Source organism: Lissotriton vulgaris, chromosome 1_1, assembly GCF_964263255.1.
Source record: "Lissotriton vulgaris chromosome 1_1, aLisVul1.2, whole genome shotgun sequence".
Classification (NCBI taxonomy): Eukaryota; Metazoa; Chordata; class Amphibia; order Caudata; family Salamandridae; genus Lissotriton; species Lissotriton vulgaris.
The window spans coordinates 434153045-434169783 of NC_141685.1; the positions used below are offsets into that span (position 1 = coordinate 434153045).

At 44.8% G+C, this 16739-nt stretch overlaps 1 protein-coding gene across 1 annotated transcript in view; it reads left to right on the forward strand.

Moving 5' to 3' along the window:
* HOOK1 (hook microtubule tethering protein 1) overlaps nucleotides 1-16739 on the forward strand; it is a 905468-nt gene that overhangs the window by 825852 nt on the left and 62877 nt on the right. Inside the window, exons 19-20 of the mRNA XM_086953035.1 lie at nucleotides 5844-5944; nucleotides 7785-7886. Coding sequence (XP_086809161.1) covers nucleotides 5844-5944; nucleotides 7785-7886 — 203 coding nt within the window. The remainder of the gene's footprint in view (nucleotides 1-5843; nucleotides 5945-7784; nucleotides 7887-16739) is intronic.

A 16739-nucleotide genomic window follows, 5' to 3' on the forward strand; every position in this document is an offset into this window, starting at 1 on the left:
GGCAGCGATGGTAGAGAGGTGAGCCTAGTCCCAGCGCTTTAAATACTCCCACTAATGTGAGTTAATTGAAGTCAAATTGCTAAAACCGGGAAAAGAAACGGGCCAAATAAGGTATTTCCGGGCGCCCAGCTGAGTCACGGCTATCTCCTTAGTAGTGTGGCCATACTACTGCATGCGTGGGTGGGGCGTTGCTACCGCGCATGTGCAAACCCCGAGTCAGAGTGTCTCGGGTATTCCCGCATGAGCTCAAGTAGAGCGTCCGCGAGAGGATATTAGCGGTTCCCGTGTATTGTGTAATACGGGTTTGCTCAGCAAGTATGAGCTCATGTAGTGCATCCACGGGAGGAATTAACTAAATGCTTGCGGTGCCCGTGTTATTTGTAATACGGGTTTGCTCTGAAGGTATTATGACAGAGATACATAAAGGGGGTAATCTCTTTGGGTAGTAAAATATGTTGCTTACACCTGGGCAATCATAGAGGCCCAAGTATAAAGTGAAAACGGGTATTTTTGTACTGGTATAGATCTAAACACAGTATGTCCAGTTTAGTGTTTAAAAAGTGGACATTAGGATATTAGAAATTAAAAAAGAGGTTCAAGACCAGTGCGCATGATATTTAAGCGACCAGTAGGTAGCGTGTAATACAGCACAGACCTTGGTAAACCAATCACTCTCTATACCTTACTATGGATTAGCACCTTTTGAGGGACCATGAGATGCAGTGTCAAGACATAGTTGTTCCGTATTTTGTTAATTTAGTTGGCCCCAAGGAATATCGTCGTTCAGGCCAGTCACGTGGGTGAAAATGTGACATAACGTCAAGAACTGCCACCCTGGGAAGCGGGGAACTCTGTTAGAGTACCGACTTTGTGTCAACATTCTATGATGGTGGGCAAGTCATTTAATCTCTGCTTGCCTACAAAAAAAGTGACTCTGACTGCGCAATGGTAATGGATTTCAATCAAAAAGCATGGTAATGGATTTCAATCAAAAAGCATTGGAGCGCTCTACACGAGCCCCGTGTAGAGCGCTCCAATGCTTTTTGATTGAAATCTGGTATCTGAAACATTATAAAACATGGTTCCTTTGCGTACTGTGTTCCATTTCTGCTTGGGTGAAGTTAAAGTGCACGACTTGTAAAACGAGGGGGCCATCTTAAAATGGGCAATGTGTGCTTATTAAACAACCGTATAAGAATTCAGCTAAAGACCTGGGCCCGTATTAGAGATAGGCAAAGTGGCAAACTGGCCATGTTTGCACCATGGCATATCTTTAAGCAAGTGCGCGCCGCAAACAGGGACGGTGCGCCCTATTACAGTTAATGCACTGCCCTCTTGCCATCTGCAAACCCACACCTGACCTAGGAGCAGCACATTTATTGAAATACGCTATCAATATTACAGAAGGAACTGTACAAGTGACTGTGGCCTCTAATACCATAGTGACCCTGGAGACCAAAAAGTGGCACATATACCTTTTGCACTCCTGGGGTAAAATGTGTAGTATATCAAGGGAGTATTAATTTACATAGTATGCTGCACTGGACAACATGTTACTTGGTTTGGAGCCTGTCACTTCGTTTTCAGCATGCTGAAGCAGTTTTTAGGTCGAGCCTAGAGCAGTGCGTATGTGCTGCTTGCGAGACTTTTAGTAAGGGGCTTCAGAAAGCTCACCAAACTCACCACACACTCGTGCGTGTGTTTTTTGTGTGTTTATTTATCACAGGCTATTGAGCTTTGCGTGCGTCTTCCTAAGAAAGACAGCACACAATTGGGCAAAGGTGGGTGCATGTCCCGACTTTGCTCTGCCCACGGCCTATTGCTTGCGGTTACCCGCACGGGCCACATCTGTTTTCAATTATAGTGCACAGATACATGCGCAATAATGCAAAACAGGTGTCTTGCTGTGGCGCGAGTGCGCACACCACTTGCTTGCTTGTCATTCTTTCCCCTTTCTGTTTGCTAAACGTTGTGACAGAAGTACCCTACGCTGGCAGCTATTGACTGGAAGGAGTGGTTGGCAGCTCGCCGTGATGGATGGGCTAATTTTCCACCCGGCAGCAAGTCTCGCTGAAGCACCCGTGTCATTTGTAATGTCAGCCAACAAAATGTAATCAAACATTCCAGTAGTTCAATCATGGAGGGCTGCTCCTTTTTAATTCACGCCTCAAATGGGGGTGCGGCGGGTAGGAGCAAGGGTCAGAAGAGGGTGGTCTAATAGCTATAATCGACACCTCAGTCAAAAGTGTGCATGTAATTGTTGCTGTGCCTAGTGAGGGGATCTGGTGTCTTGCCAATCTCCCCCTCCCACGTGTTCGTCCGAGCTCTCCTCCCTCCTTCGTCTGTGTTTGTTTATCCACCCATGGCTGGTCCCCTTACTGATTCCCCCCGTGTTTGCTCATCCTCCGACCACACCCTCCCTGCGTTCAGTCAGGCTGTCTTCCTACTAGTCCACTTGTGTTTGCTGAGGCCCCACCTCCCTTCCCCTGTGTTCGATGCCTTCCTAGGGAAGTGGTTATCTGCCTTGCTTCCTGCTGCTGGCTGTCTCTGAAATGCGCCAATACAGAGGTCATCATCAGCGTCACGGGCAGTAAGTCATGGTTGATTTTACCACTTTTTACGCTTCTCAGGGGGGAACTTGTCACACAACGAAACTGACATAAAGGCAGTTCTTGGTTCATCTTGCCTCGCTCTTGCCTTTAAGGCAAGTTGGTCTTAGCTTGAGAACAATTGCTTGTTCTTGAAGTGTATAACTCCCCTGGCCTTTCTACTCTCGCAAAGCGAAACATCCGTTTCTCAAGGCCGTTCAGTCGAAGGCGAAGGGGCAGTGTGTGATAAGGCCGCTCCAGATAGGAGACTCCCCCAGTGCTGAGAAGGCTGAGGCCACTGAACAAAAAATGCTTCTTTCTTAAATGGATTTAAGGTTCTTAACATCACTGCAGATAAAGCTTACATTCACACAAGGCAGGATAAAAAAAGTTGCCATTTAAACTGTTGATTGCCGTAATCATGCCTTTAAGGGCCGACAATGTTGCCCAGATATCCTAATAATCATTACCTCTTCATCTGTCTTCCTCTTCCCAGTCAATAACAAGCTTTGGTATAGCCAATAGGTCTCGCCTTTTGGAGCTTATAAGTGTTTAGCCATGCAGCAGTTAAGCTTGTTGCACCAAGGATATTGTGCTGGATAACTAAACACTTATAAGGTCCCAAAGGTGAGACCTATTGGCTATGCCAATGCTTGTTTACTATCTGTGAGTGTGCATATAAGCTTGCAGCTTAGTTGGTGATGATAGCAAAAGGAACAGATGATGGATGGAATGCTGAACAACACAAACATTCACACGCAGTAAACAGATCTGGGTTTAATCTATTGTTTTGTTTTGTTCACCATGCATGTCAGTTTTGACCCAGCCATGTGCATATCAGTCTTGATACCTGCTCCTCATGGGAACAGTCCAGCTGAACTGACAAGCCAGGTCCTCCCTGGACCAGAAACAAGCATCCTGGATTGGTTTCGAAGTATCATCCCTCATCAGCCAGGCTAGCTTGAATCCAGTGGCGAGATGAGCACAGGACCCCGGTCGGGGCATACCCTTCCCACTTAGGGCGACAAAAGCTCAAAGAACAGATGAGGGATGGAATGCTTGTTTTCGGTCCAGGGAGGACCTGGTGTGGCATTTCGGGCTAGACTGTTCCCATGAGGAGCAGGGTCAAGACTGGTTTGCATATGCCTGGGTCCAAGCTGGGGTAACATAGTGAGCAAAAGAATAATGGATTAAACCCAGATCTCTTGACTGTGGGTGAGTGGTTAAACAGTTTTAGCACACCGTTCATTACCTTTTGTGTTTGCTAGTTGGTGAGGATAGCAGTGTTGGAGATGTATCCTACTTCCTTAATTTTTATGGTCCTTTGTTTGCAATTTCGTTGCTGCCATGTATTGTTTTTTTCTGTTGTTTGGTAATGAGAAGCGCTTTTAATTGTATGTTTCCATACCGGTTTTCCGCATATCATTGTGAGCCTCTTTGTTGTTTTTAGTTGTAGGGTATTTGAGTGGACTGTTAAAAACATGCCTTTCCTGCAATTTAGATTTCTAAGGTCTCACCTAGTGATAGCTTTTACCTGGCTACGATTTACAGAGAGCTTAAAGTGACCTTTTTCCTCTTCTTGTATTTGTCCCTCCCGTATCAAAGCCATTTGATTGGATGACTTGTATATTTCCAGTGTTCACATTCAGTTAACTGTTTTTGAGGTCGAGCATTCAAGACCTCTTGTATATACTTAAGTATGTCTTTTGTGGGTCCTGGAGATTAGCCATAGGGCTCGTCTGCTCCCACTTAGGGATTTTTTTCTGTTCAACTGCCTCTCTTTAACTGTCTCGATAGAAAATGACCAGTAGAGATCAGTAAAATACCAGAATTGCTTTCTGCTGAGGGACTTTCTTTTTAAAAAACGTCTGGCAACTGCCTCCATTTAACTTTTTTTTTTAACAATTTGTATTGAGCAAAAGAAAAGGTACAGTACATTGATAAATTGACAGCTGGGTCCATTGTAAAAATATAGCAATACAGTTGGTATGGTGCAGTTAGATATGGTCCACCCCCACTCCTGCCCCCGACAATTATGAACTAACAAGACTGTAAGGCAACAATCTAGTCCAAGGCTCACAATCCCATGCAATAGGCGTCTCAACCCGATGACCTATTATGAAGACAGTGTGGTGTTTGCCTCCGGGCAGGAGTGTGTCATCAAGGCCTGATACGTCCAGCATGAGACGTCTGTCCCTCCGTCCATTTAACTTTCTTGATAGAAAACGACAAGCAGAGGTCAGTCAAATACCAGAATCACTTTTGCATTCTCTAGATTCAAAGTCCATAGAAATTGCCTTCCACCAGACCCATAGACAATAATATTTTTTCAAATCTTGTATTTTCAGTGATATGACCACTGAAGGCCTTGATTTTATATTAAAAACAGAGCATTGGAGTATACAATTTGCCACTGAAAGGCAATATTTGGTTTGGTACTTACTTTCCCTCCATGTTAATGAACAGTAGATGTTTCAGCACCCAGGCTGCATAGCTAAATATATTTAAGGTCCCAAAGGCAAGACTGATTGCATTGCAAATGCTTGTTCTTTTAGCTTTTAGCATTGATTATGATTGCATCCCCACCTCCATCTTCTTTCCGTAGCTTCCGTCACACCTTTCTTTCAGTTTGAAAAAATATAATTTTTCCAACCTCCATTCCAAAGCACCTCTCTCTGCCTTACTTATCCCTCCCTATTCCCTCCATCTGCTCCTTTGTTGAGCCCTCCATGCCCTTCCCCATTGCGTTCTTTTTATTTTGTTGCCTGCCAGTCAGCCATATTTATCAGCCGAGCCGATTCTTTCTTTAAAAGTGTTTTTGTTCTTATTTCATTCATTTTTCTTAAAATCGCTCCAAGACAGGCACCTGCCACATGGGAGCAAAAAATGGTGGCCGTGTCATGCTGTATGCCTGCGCATTCATGATGGCACATGCTTGCTTATACATGCATTTACATCAGTTACTTTTTTGTTTGGGCTAGTTCTGTTCAGGAACACCAAAGATGCATGTTTTTGTCTTTTTGCCACTGAAGAACAGTATAGGCACAAAAAGCATTGATAAAGCCAGTAGGTATGGTTTGGCAAAGCCAGTGCTTGTTTTTTGAGTTTGAGCTTCAAAGTGAGATATCCGAATCAGTTCTTTATCAAGGTCAGATGCTCTGGACATGATATATATTGTAGCGCTACTCTTTGTAAATTGGGAATTTTTTTGTGAACCACTTTATTTTGTTTAATGTAATTTTTGTATACATATAGCTTCAAGAATTGAAGAACTTGAGTCGGCGTTGAGAAAGAAAGACGAAGATATGAAAGCGATGGAGGAAAGGTATAAGTTGTACCTTGAAAAGGCAAGAAATGTAAGTTGAATAGTGGAAGAACGAAATTAAATCTGTTGCTAAAGTAGAATTTATATGTTATCATTAAACTTATGTAGCTCACATTTTGTAAAATATATTGTTGCCTTCGGAAAGCATTTCAGTCATTTCTTTTATTGTTGTATATGCACTAATATGGATTGATGTGTTTGGTAAAGGCCATCTGAATGCTAAAGTCTCCATTACAAATACCTTGCAAAGTGTAAACCCAGGAACAAACAGTGCTCCAGGAATCATTTGTAAATGTTCACCGTATACAAATATGGGTTAGAAATAACTACATTTTAAAGAAGGAACAGTCACACAATCTTTTTTCATTAATCTATTGCATTCATACCTAGTAGCAAATAAACATTCTACCCTAAAATATTTGCTAAAAAATGTTGAATATTTGTCAAAAAAGTCCCTTAGGAATTAGCATAATTTATTTCTGAGATATCAGTAGCACCATTTTTGTGTAACCAGTTTTAAACATAGCACACAGCAATAGTTTCATACAAATAGTTCTCAGTCCTTGGTTTTTGCACTCAAAATGTTTGTCCAGGATCTAGAAGGCCGTTGTGCAAACAAGTGCAATGATGGGGAATGCTGTGTGTAAAAATGGCTGCAAAAACTATTATTACACGTTATTCCATATTGCACATGATTTGTAATCAATCTTTTAAAAATAATGACCTGATAAAACGCGCAACCAAAATTTTCTCAAACAGGTTTTCTGCCTAATTCTAACATTGTATTTGAAAAGAAATTCTATATGTTACTGAGTATATATGTTGGTTCAAAACTGGTCCAGAACAAAGTCCCATTACGACAATGATCTTCCCTAGAATGAGAGGGTGAGCAGAAGATCTTTGGAAGATAGGGTGATTGGTAGTGGTTAGCTAGTAGTGTTTTCTTGTTCGTAAATAATGACATTGTTGTGTGCACAGGGTGCCGTCATGCCAAGGCATGTGTTCTGACAGAAATCTTTGTACAATGTATTGCGACCATCACACTTTATGCCACTATGGTGCCATGTGTAGGTGGAATTTCATGATTGTTCTTTAAGCAGAGATTTTGACATTAATACAAAATCAAATAAAGTCTTATGGCCTCATTTAGGATTTAGAGGAGTGGGAGCTCAATTTATATCATTGGCAGACTAACCATGGCTCCCCCATCTTATTTAGAGATGGGCAGCCACCAAGTTTCTAATGTTGATGATTCTACTTTTTCTGCTGATAGTCAATCATCCAGTGTGCCACCGTCAGTGTGTTTGAAGTCCTAGCCTTCTTAGGTTGGGCCTTCCAACATATATTTTATCCTCCTCAGAACCCCATGCAAGACCAAAAAGAACATTAACAGAAAGCTTGCATGTCAGGCCCATTGTTATTTTGTGTTTTAAAAACAAATTCCCACTTTAGGTGTTTGTTTTTAAAATAGAATAAAAGTTGACGGGCTACTGTTAAATTTTTACCAAATAAAAGTGCTCACACTATGTTGATGGACGCATTTATGTCAAAAGGATCCCTGACAAACTGACCTCATGCAGTGCCTTGGAAGCAGCAGACAAATAGCTTTTCTCATTTCCTAAAAACGGTACCATTTTTGGGCACAAACGTGCAGTTTAAAAATAAAAAGATGTTGGAAAAGTAGGAATCTTGTAAGAAGTCAAAAATATCCTCTTCTTTTCTCCTTCATGTTAATTTCTGTTTCGAATTCAGATGTCAAAATTAGTTATTTGTCCCTGATGTGCTAGCACTACATGCATAAGTTGATTTTTACATGTTATACTGTCTAAACTTTTTATTGATGATGTTATAAGATGTTATGTTTTTTACAGGTAATAAAAACACTCGATCCAAAATTAAATCCAGCGTCAGCGGAGATAATGTTACTGAGAAAGCAACTAACAGATAAAGATAAAAGAATTGAAATATTACAGGTAACATTGCAAACTCTTGAAAGTTGGTAATGGCGTTAACGATAATGTTATGGGGTTCATGTAGCTGATTTTCTCACGTGTATGTAAAAAAATATAGGGGCAGATTTACAAGCCCCTTGCGCGACCTCTGCGTCACTTTTCCCATATTAAATGTGACGCAAAAGTGTCTCAAAGGGCTTGTAAATCTGCCCCATAGAATGGAGGATCTTGGGAAATAACTATTCTAACGGATCATTTTTCCCTACATCATTTGTTTGTTGAAACAACAGTTGTACGGGGTTGGTCCATCATGCATTATTACCATGATCAGCATAATAGCAATACTATTTGATTGACTGTTATTTCCTGCCATTTTCTCTTGCCTGTTACTCATTACCTGCATTAAGCACCATCCCTAATAACAAGCTCATCGATTCATTCATCTAAAGAGCTTTTAGGAAGGTCTCCATTGAGCTGCAAATGCTACCTTAATTTTACATATTAAAAGATGTTACCTTATATGACCCCCCTAAACCATCTGAGCCTTTCTTGGACGTGAAAGTTCCCTTTGGAAACATATCTCCCAGTCTCTCGATCCCAGCCCTAGCAGGCTGCATAGATAAGTTTCATAACCTTGCTTTCAGGCTGAATTAAGGAGATATCCTTAACCACTGCATCCTCTTCTACACTTACATCCTGCAATCCCCTAACCTCATCCAAGCTACTCTCTGTGTATCTTCTTCTACACTTATATCCTGCAATCCCCTAACCTCATCCAAGCTACTCTCTGCGGGCCTCATTTATGAAAAGTGACGCATCGCTGCGTGAAAACAGCGATGCTTCACTTTTCACTGCGCCCTCCTTACGACACCAATGATGCGTCATATTTACAGTATGACGCATCATGGCGTAAGGAGTTACAGATACGTCAGTATTTCTGACGTATCTGTAAGGTGCAAAAGTGACGCAACTCCAGCAATGTATCCTTTCACATGGGGCAAGCCCCATGTGAAAGGGCCTGCGTCAGTCTTATGCCTGCTGTGAGGCAGGCGTAAGAAATTGGCGCATTTGTGTCCTAGAAGTGGCGCAGTGAAATCTTATAGATTTCATTGCGTCACTTCTATGACCCTATCTTGCGTCAGAACGCCCCCCCTGCAAACATTATACCTGGCGTAGGTATAATGCAGCGCAGGGGTTTACAGAGTGACACATCTACCTAGATGCATCACTTTGTAAATATGGTGCAACAAGGCACATTTTTTATGCTGCTGGTGTGTCACTTTTTGTGACGCACCGGCAGCGTAAAAGTGACGCAGGGCCTCATTAATGAGGCCCGTGTGTCTAGATATGCCAGGTATGTACTAGTTTCCAAAATCTTATATTGAAACCTCACCATTTTTTTTTTAAATAACAGATTTTATTGCATTATACAGAAAAGCATCTCCGCACTGGCAGAAAAGTACACATAGGATAAGGAAGTAAATGTACCCAAAACATGAACTGAAAATCTGCATCGTTGACCCCATCCACCCGCCAAACACAGAGCGACAATGTACATTTTTCTTAAGTCTGACATTAATCATGTACAGCAGTCCCCTACTTATCAGCCCCATACCTCCAGATGTCTGCCTCAGTGATGGGTGTCCTATGTTAATGGGTGCCAGGACAATCTCCCTGTAGTCAGCCCACTTTTTGCCAGAACGTAGGATTCTTCTGGAGACAGCCCCTGGCCTGGTACACCGCAACATCCATCCCCATACAGTGGTCCAATCCTTTCTTAGATACTGCAAGGGATGGTGGAGATTCTGCCTTCCTTTACCAGGCTATGCCTCTTTTCGCTAGGGTGAGGCCCAGAAACAGGCGCAACCGTTACTACCTATTCTCCCCTATGCCGTCCGTTATGTGAAGAAGAATCAATTTTGGGTCCAGGGGCATTGTCTAAGAAAACAACGCTCCCAAGCTTGATGTCACACCACTCCAAAACCTGTCCAGGGCCGTGCAGCCCCACCCAGTATGAAGAAAAGTACACTCCTCGGTTCTGCCTCGGACTCAATCGCTCCCATGCCACAAACAATGGCATATGTAATAGGCTCTATGAAGTTATTTGAGCTGTATCAACCAAATATGGGCCAAAATCGCCGCTTCATGGGGCGCCCCAAATCCCGCTGTCCAGGCGTCATTGTCTTGAGCTCCAATGTCGGCCTCCCATTCTGCCCTGAGGCTGGGTAGTGTGTTAGAGCTATTTGTGACTAGTGTCTGGTAAACTTTCACAATTTTATGAAGCCCTAAGTCTCCCAGGAAGAGCTGACCCTCCAGTGGGCTAAATTCTGAAAGGTCCGTGAGATGCCTAAGGTAGGAAGTGAGGCAATGGCAGAGCTGCAGATACAGGTGGAATTGGATGTGGTGCAGTTTGTAATCAGTTTGTTGCTCTTGAAACGATTTCAATACAGTACTCCACATCTCATCACCCCGAGTAGAGATCCCAATCATGTCCCACTTCTGAAAGCCCTGCAGTTGAGCCACCTGCTGCAGCATGCCACCATTGTTCAGGAAAAACCACTAGGCAATCAATGATCTTTCTAATGTGCAAAAACATCATTATCACATACTAAGAGAAAACTCAGTGTCCAACAAATATCATTGAAAAAAACCTTTTATTCATACAAACTGACTTTAAAACCAACATTTGTACAGTTTTTCTTTTTTGGATAAACATATTTAATATTAACACATCACATTAAAAACGACAAATGTAACAAATTGATTAACAATACAATACATCGAAGAACAAGCAACGCTATCTTCCTTATAGATGTGGTCTATAAATCTAATCCTGTTCAGTATTATCAATAGGTTAGATGAAAACGGGAAACAACCATTACACCACATTCATTGCAATTAATGCTTTTACCCTGCATGCCTATGCAACGTAAATGGCATGCTCAAGGGGTTACAAAGTGTTGGATTTAACTCCAACACCTTCCCTACTGTTGCACAGACTGGTGTTGGAATAGTAAATTATACTATTCCAACATCCAGTGCACTCCCAACAGCAAGTCGGGGTACAAAATTGTATTGCAACGGCATGCGGGGGAAAAGTATGTGTTGTAACATCATACAACTGATTAATACACATGTCAAGACAATAGTCAATAAAAAAAATGCAGATGGAAAAAACTAAGAAATAAGACAATATAATATAGTGGCTTTAATACAATGATGGATCTTCATACAATCTATGCACTTTTCGGCCAACAAAGCGCCTTCATCAGGAAAGCCACATTTGATAATAAACCAAACCTGACAAAGAGTAATCAAATAATACGTTTCAAGGCTGAAATGCTATCCATAAACTTTACACCACTGAAGATACCACATGAGCTGATCCGGATATGTTCCAAGCAGGAGCACGTGTTGCAAAAGTATGTGAAGAAGGATGAAAACAACAGCTTGTGAAAGTCTAAATCAGAAAACGGGGAGATGCCTGCTTGAAAAAAGATGTCCTGCTTTAAGATATCCAACCAAACCATAAATGCTTGGATGAAGAGCTGATATTACCGAACAGCCACTTAAAATAGGGCAATTGATAAATGCAAGACTCAACAATGTCGGTTGTCTTCAAAGGGTCATCCAAAATACACAATAGCGTCCACACAGTTATCTTCCCCCACCAACCCATCTGCCGCAGAGATCCCCTTCACACGTTAAGAAGCATCTGCATAGCTGACGGAAGAGAGCTCACTCCATCCTCCCTGGTGTATGGAGGTGTATAGAGAATCCTGTATGGGGGTTTCCCCCTCGACTGCCTCTCACCTGCTTATGCTGTGTCACTCTGCTGTCCGTACTACCATTCATTTAGGATCTAGAGATGAGACACTGAATGGTACGAGTGTATGTCGCCCATGGCAATTCCACCACAATACGTGGATTGAAAACAGATTCTGAGGGCAATGCGGGCAGCATGCTCCCATGCAGGAATCCTCCTAGAGAGGCGTCCACCTGTTGAAACCATGACCGGAGAATAGCAATGGGGACATTTTGCAACTGATATAATTCATGCCAATGCAGCCCCTAAGTTACGTAATCATGAAACGCCACATCTGGGCAGATATACACCTCCACATATTTAAAACCCCCATCTGGCTGAGTCAGTCCCTGTGCCCACTCTGTTAGTCCCCCATACAGCCATTTAAGGGGAATATTATGTATTTCAAGGCGTTCACGTAGAGGTCAGAGGTCTCTCAGAAGAGCTGCATAATCTGTATAATTTGGGGCTTCAAGGTTTCCCGATGGTAAGGAAGAACAGGACGTTGTTCGTGTAAAGGGCAGCACAGATAACAGCGACGATAGGGGACTCCTCTTCCTCGTCCCTCCACTAATCTGAAACGAGTCAGACAAGGTACTCGCAACCCTCACTGTCACCGAAAGTTCAGTGTATAAGAGTCGAACCAGGGACTAAACATAGTCTTCTATGCCAACAACACCCAGCTGATCCGCTCCCTCACCAACAAACCCACAGTTGCCAAGAACAACTTTCACGACGGGATAAAGGCTGTCACCACCTCGATGAAGAATAGCTGCCTCAAGCTTAACTCAGAAAAGACCGAAGCCCTCATTATGGGCTCCACCCCACCCACCTGGGATGACTCCAGGTGGCCCGCAGCAATTGGATCCTCCCCCACACCCACAGACCACGTGCAGAACATCTGCATCAGCCTGGACTCCTCACTCACCATGATCGGCCAGATCAACACTGTCTTATCATCCTGCTTCCACACACTACGCCTGCTCCAAAAGATCTTGAACTGGATCCCCACTAAGTCCAGACTGATGGTCACCCACACACTCTTAAGCTGCAGAATCAACGACAGCAATGCACTCTATGCCGGCATCACCAAGAAACTACTCAAGAAACTGCAAAACATTCAGAACGCCTCAGCCAGACTCATGCTCAACATTCCCCACTGCAGTCACATCACCAGCGACCTCAGAGATCGCCACTGGCTCCCAGTCGACAAAAGAATCACCTTCAAGGTCCTCACACATGCCTATAAAGCCCTACACGATGCAGGACCTGCATATATCAACCGCTGCTCGCATTCCACTTATCCACCTCCGCCCCACCCAAATTGCCCTGTCTACCTTCCCACGTATCCGCAAGAACACAGCTGGAGGAAGATCCTTCTCCTACCTTGCAGCGAAGCCCTGAAACACCCTGTCTCTCCACCTCAGGTAGTGGCCGTCACTGCCTCAATTCAGGAAGGACCTCAAGCCCTGGCTCTTCGACTGAACCAATGTGACGTTGATGGACCAGTAGCCATCCACCCCCGTTGCATTTTAATAGTCATTGATTGAACATAGGAGACAAAGCAGGGGCCCAAGTTTAACCTCTGGAGCAGAGCAAACAAGTAGTCTCAGCTTTGTCGGTATCTTCCAGTAGCACCACCGTTGCCCCATCCCTCCATAAGACCAGCAGACGCCAAGGCATTGTAGGCACGCCTGATATTATGGTTCATGGGCTTTTTGGGCATAAATCCTGTCTGGTCGGGGTAGACCAGGTCCGGCATGTACTGCACCAGCTTATTGACCAAGGTTTTGGCTAGGAGTTTTACCTCTAAGTTTAGTCGGGAGATGCCTGGAGCCAAGGCCCCATAGCAGATGGGTTCCCAATGGACTTTATAGAGGCCTACTAGGATCAGCTTGTACAGCCCCTTACTACAGGTGTATGAGGAGGCTTTTCGAAGTGGGGGTATTGCCCCTGTCGATGTGTTAGGGGGAAATCATCATGCTCCTTAAGCTAGGGGGAAATGCTGAGGACTCCTTAGTGTAACGACCCCTCACAATGATAAATTCGGACGTTAAATTACTATGCAAGGCTCTGGGCAAGAAGCTGGCCCCGTAAATGGTGCACCTGCTCCACGGAGATCAATGTGGATTCGTACTATCCCGTAATACAGGCATGAATATCAGGCTGTTGTCAAATATTCTTCACGAAGTGCGTCAGAGGGACGAGGATCTAGCCATGGTCTCCATAGACTTGGAAAAGCCTTTTGATTCTGTGGACTGGGGTATCTACTGGAGGTGCTCAGGGTGGCTGGATTTGGACCGAGGTTCAGGCGATGAGTACAGATTTTATATACGCGCCCAGTGCCAGAGTCCGAGTTTAACACAGCAGGTCGAGAGAGTGGCAGCTGGGTAGGGGTACATGCCAGGGCTGTCCTCTTTCTCCACTCCTCTTCACGTTAGCAGTAGACCCCCTTGCTATAAGGGTATGTAGGGACCTGGGCCACTAGGGAATCCCAGTCGGCGGAACTTCTCATATTATATGCGGATGACGCATTATTCTGTCTCCTCACTGCAGGAGACAGTACCAAGGTTGCTGCAGGCAGGCACTAGAGGATTTTGAAGGGTGCTCAGGATTACGGCTTAACAGGACGAAATCATTGATATTCCCCCTGGCTTGCTTGGCTGGTCATTCCGGGTGACCTCTTCCCCAATTGAGCCTACGTGGGCGATGGAACACTTTAGATACTTGGGTATGCAGGTGGCGAGAGAGTACTCACTGATATTACAAAGGGCGATAGACGCCATAAAGGGCTCAGTGGGACTCCGGAGCACACTCCCGCTTTCCTTAATGGGCAGGTTGGCTATAGCCTAAATGGTGGGGCTGCCCCATTGCCTCTACATATTACAGAACACACTGTGCTCCATACCATGGATTCTATTTTGATAAACCTGGACTGGGCAGGTCGTCACAGCAGGGTGGCTCTTGCCACGCTGAATCGTACATTTGAGGAGGGAGGATTAGAGGCTCTAAGATTGGAGCTCTACTTTTACGCCACACAACTACAGCATGTCACAAAATTATTCACCGAAGGGAATAATTGGGAGCAATGGCTACTCCAGGGTAGAGTATCAATCATTGACCTGCCATCATTGTTTCTGGAGGGCACAGGCACCTCTGAAGCGGTCCCATATCTGGATATACAGACTGCACGCACCTGGCAAATATTTGTGGAACGTATCCTGAGACACGCCCTGTTCCATCCAGAGCTGTCAGTGTGGGATCTTTCGCCAGTTAGTAGGGTGATGTCCAATATGTTATATCAGCTGTGCGGGGAGGGGGCTGCGACATGCTGGCAGACCTGTACCCAGGTCAGAGCTTTATCACATTTGAACAGGCCTGCGATGACTTTGGACTGGGACAGGGACAATACCTACAATATGCCGAGTTAGCCAACTTACTAGAAGAAATTTGGCCCACCTATCCTTCAATCCCACAGCTTACACAGACACTGGGCATTCTAACTAGGAGCGGGGCCGGCACGCGGATTGTGTCATTATTGTACAGGGGGTGAGGTCTAATTCCATTGCCCCTCCTCCTGGGGCATTTGCAGCCTGGAACGTTTAATTCATTATAACTACCTGCACCGCACATACATGAGCCCAGTGAGAATACATCATATGACCCCTGGTAGGCTCAACTCCTGTCCCAGGTGTCAAGGGGGGGGGGCAACTTTCTCTATTTGGCAGGGAATGTCCTCAGGTCAGTAGCTTCTGGTCGGAAGTAGTGGAGTGGATAAGAGGCAGTGGAAGCAGTCAAGTGCAGATACATAAACCCAAAAAGCACAGTAAGATGGCATATAGGCTCCTGCAATTACTTTTGGTGCAGAATCATAATTGTCTGGATGAGGGTGAGGGCTCCCGAGGTCTCTGCATGGATTCAGAGTGTACATGAGTGGACTCTGCCTGAGGAGATGCACATGAAGAGGAGTCACAAAGATAAAAAACTAGAGGAAGACCTAAGGTTTGGAGGAAGCTTTGTCATGACCTACTGGCTGAAGGCCTTCAGGCAGGCACCCTATGTGACTTGCCTGGGGGATTGCCTTGGGTGCAGAACGTGTGGGGGGATTAAATGCCTTAATACATGGCCATAGACATAGGAGCGGGGGGGCCGTAAATACATTTTTCAGAAAAGAAAGTTTAATAGAGAGATCGGGCAGTACGAGGAGTGATCCTCTGGTGGCCGCCCAGCTTAAGGATGACCACGAGGTCTGCGTTACCCGAGTCCGGTGGGAGCAGTGCAGCCTCGAGGGCTGGATGCACCGTTCCCATTAAGTATTTTCTGAGTTGAGGCATGAATGCATTAAAATAATTGCAATACAATTCATTGGGACCTGGAGCATTTCCAGACTGCAGCCCGCAAGGGCCAGCCAGAGCTCCTCCTCAGTAATTAGCTCCTACAGCTGAGCAGGGGCAGAATCTGAAAGGGCCCGGGGAGGCAAGTCATGCAAAAAGGCAGCAATCTTGTCTACCTCCCTCCGGTATACATCTCTCTCAAAAATACGTGGCAAAACTCTGAGCTACCATGCGAGGGCTCTCCAGCAGTCGCCCCTGGGCTTCCTGGAGGTTGGGCACAGAAGACTGTTATTGGGTGGCTCGACACAGCCTATGTAACATTTTGCTTGATTTGTCCCCCATTGATATAGCTGCTTTGCACTGCAAACCAGGTCTGTTTGGCCTCCTCTAGGAGCACTTGATGGTACTGCTGTTGAGCGAGTCCCAACTGCTGTGGCGCCACTTGGCTGTCGGACAGGTGGCCCCGGTCCTCAAGCGATTGCATCTGCAATTCAAGGCCTGCCCATCCCTGTGCCTGACACCAGTACTCCCCCGCACAATAGATGGTATCTACGCTGCACAGCATCGGCTTAAAGGCCTAACAAACACCGCCTGGTAGGACGCCGTACCAACATTGAGGGACAAATACTCCGCAGAGAGTTCTGCAGATGCTCGTCGAGAGACGCCAGCGGAAGGTTGGCCTCCCACTGTATAAACACTGAACATATCTAAGGCTAGTGTTTACAATCTCACCCA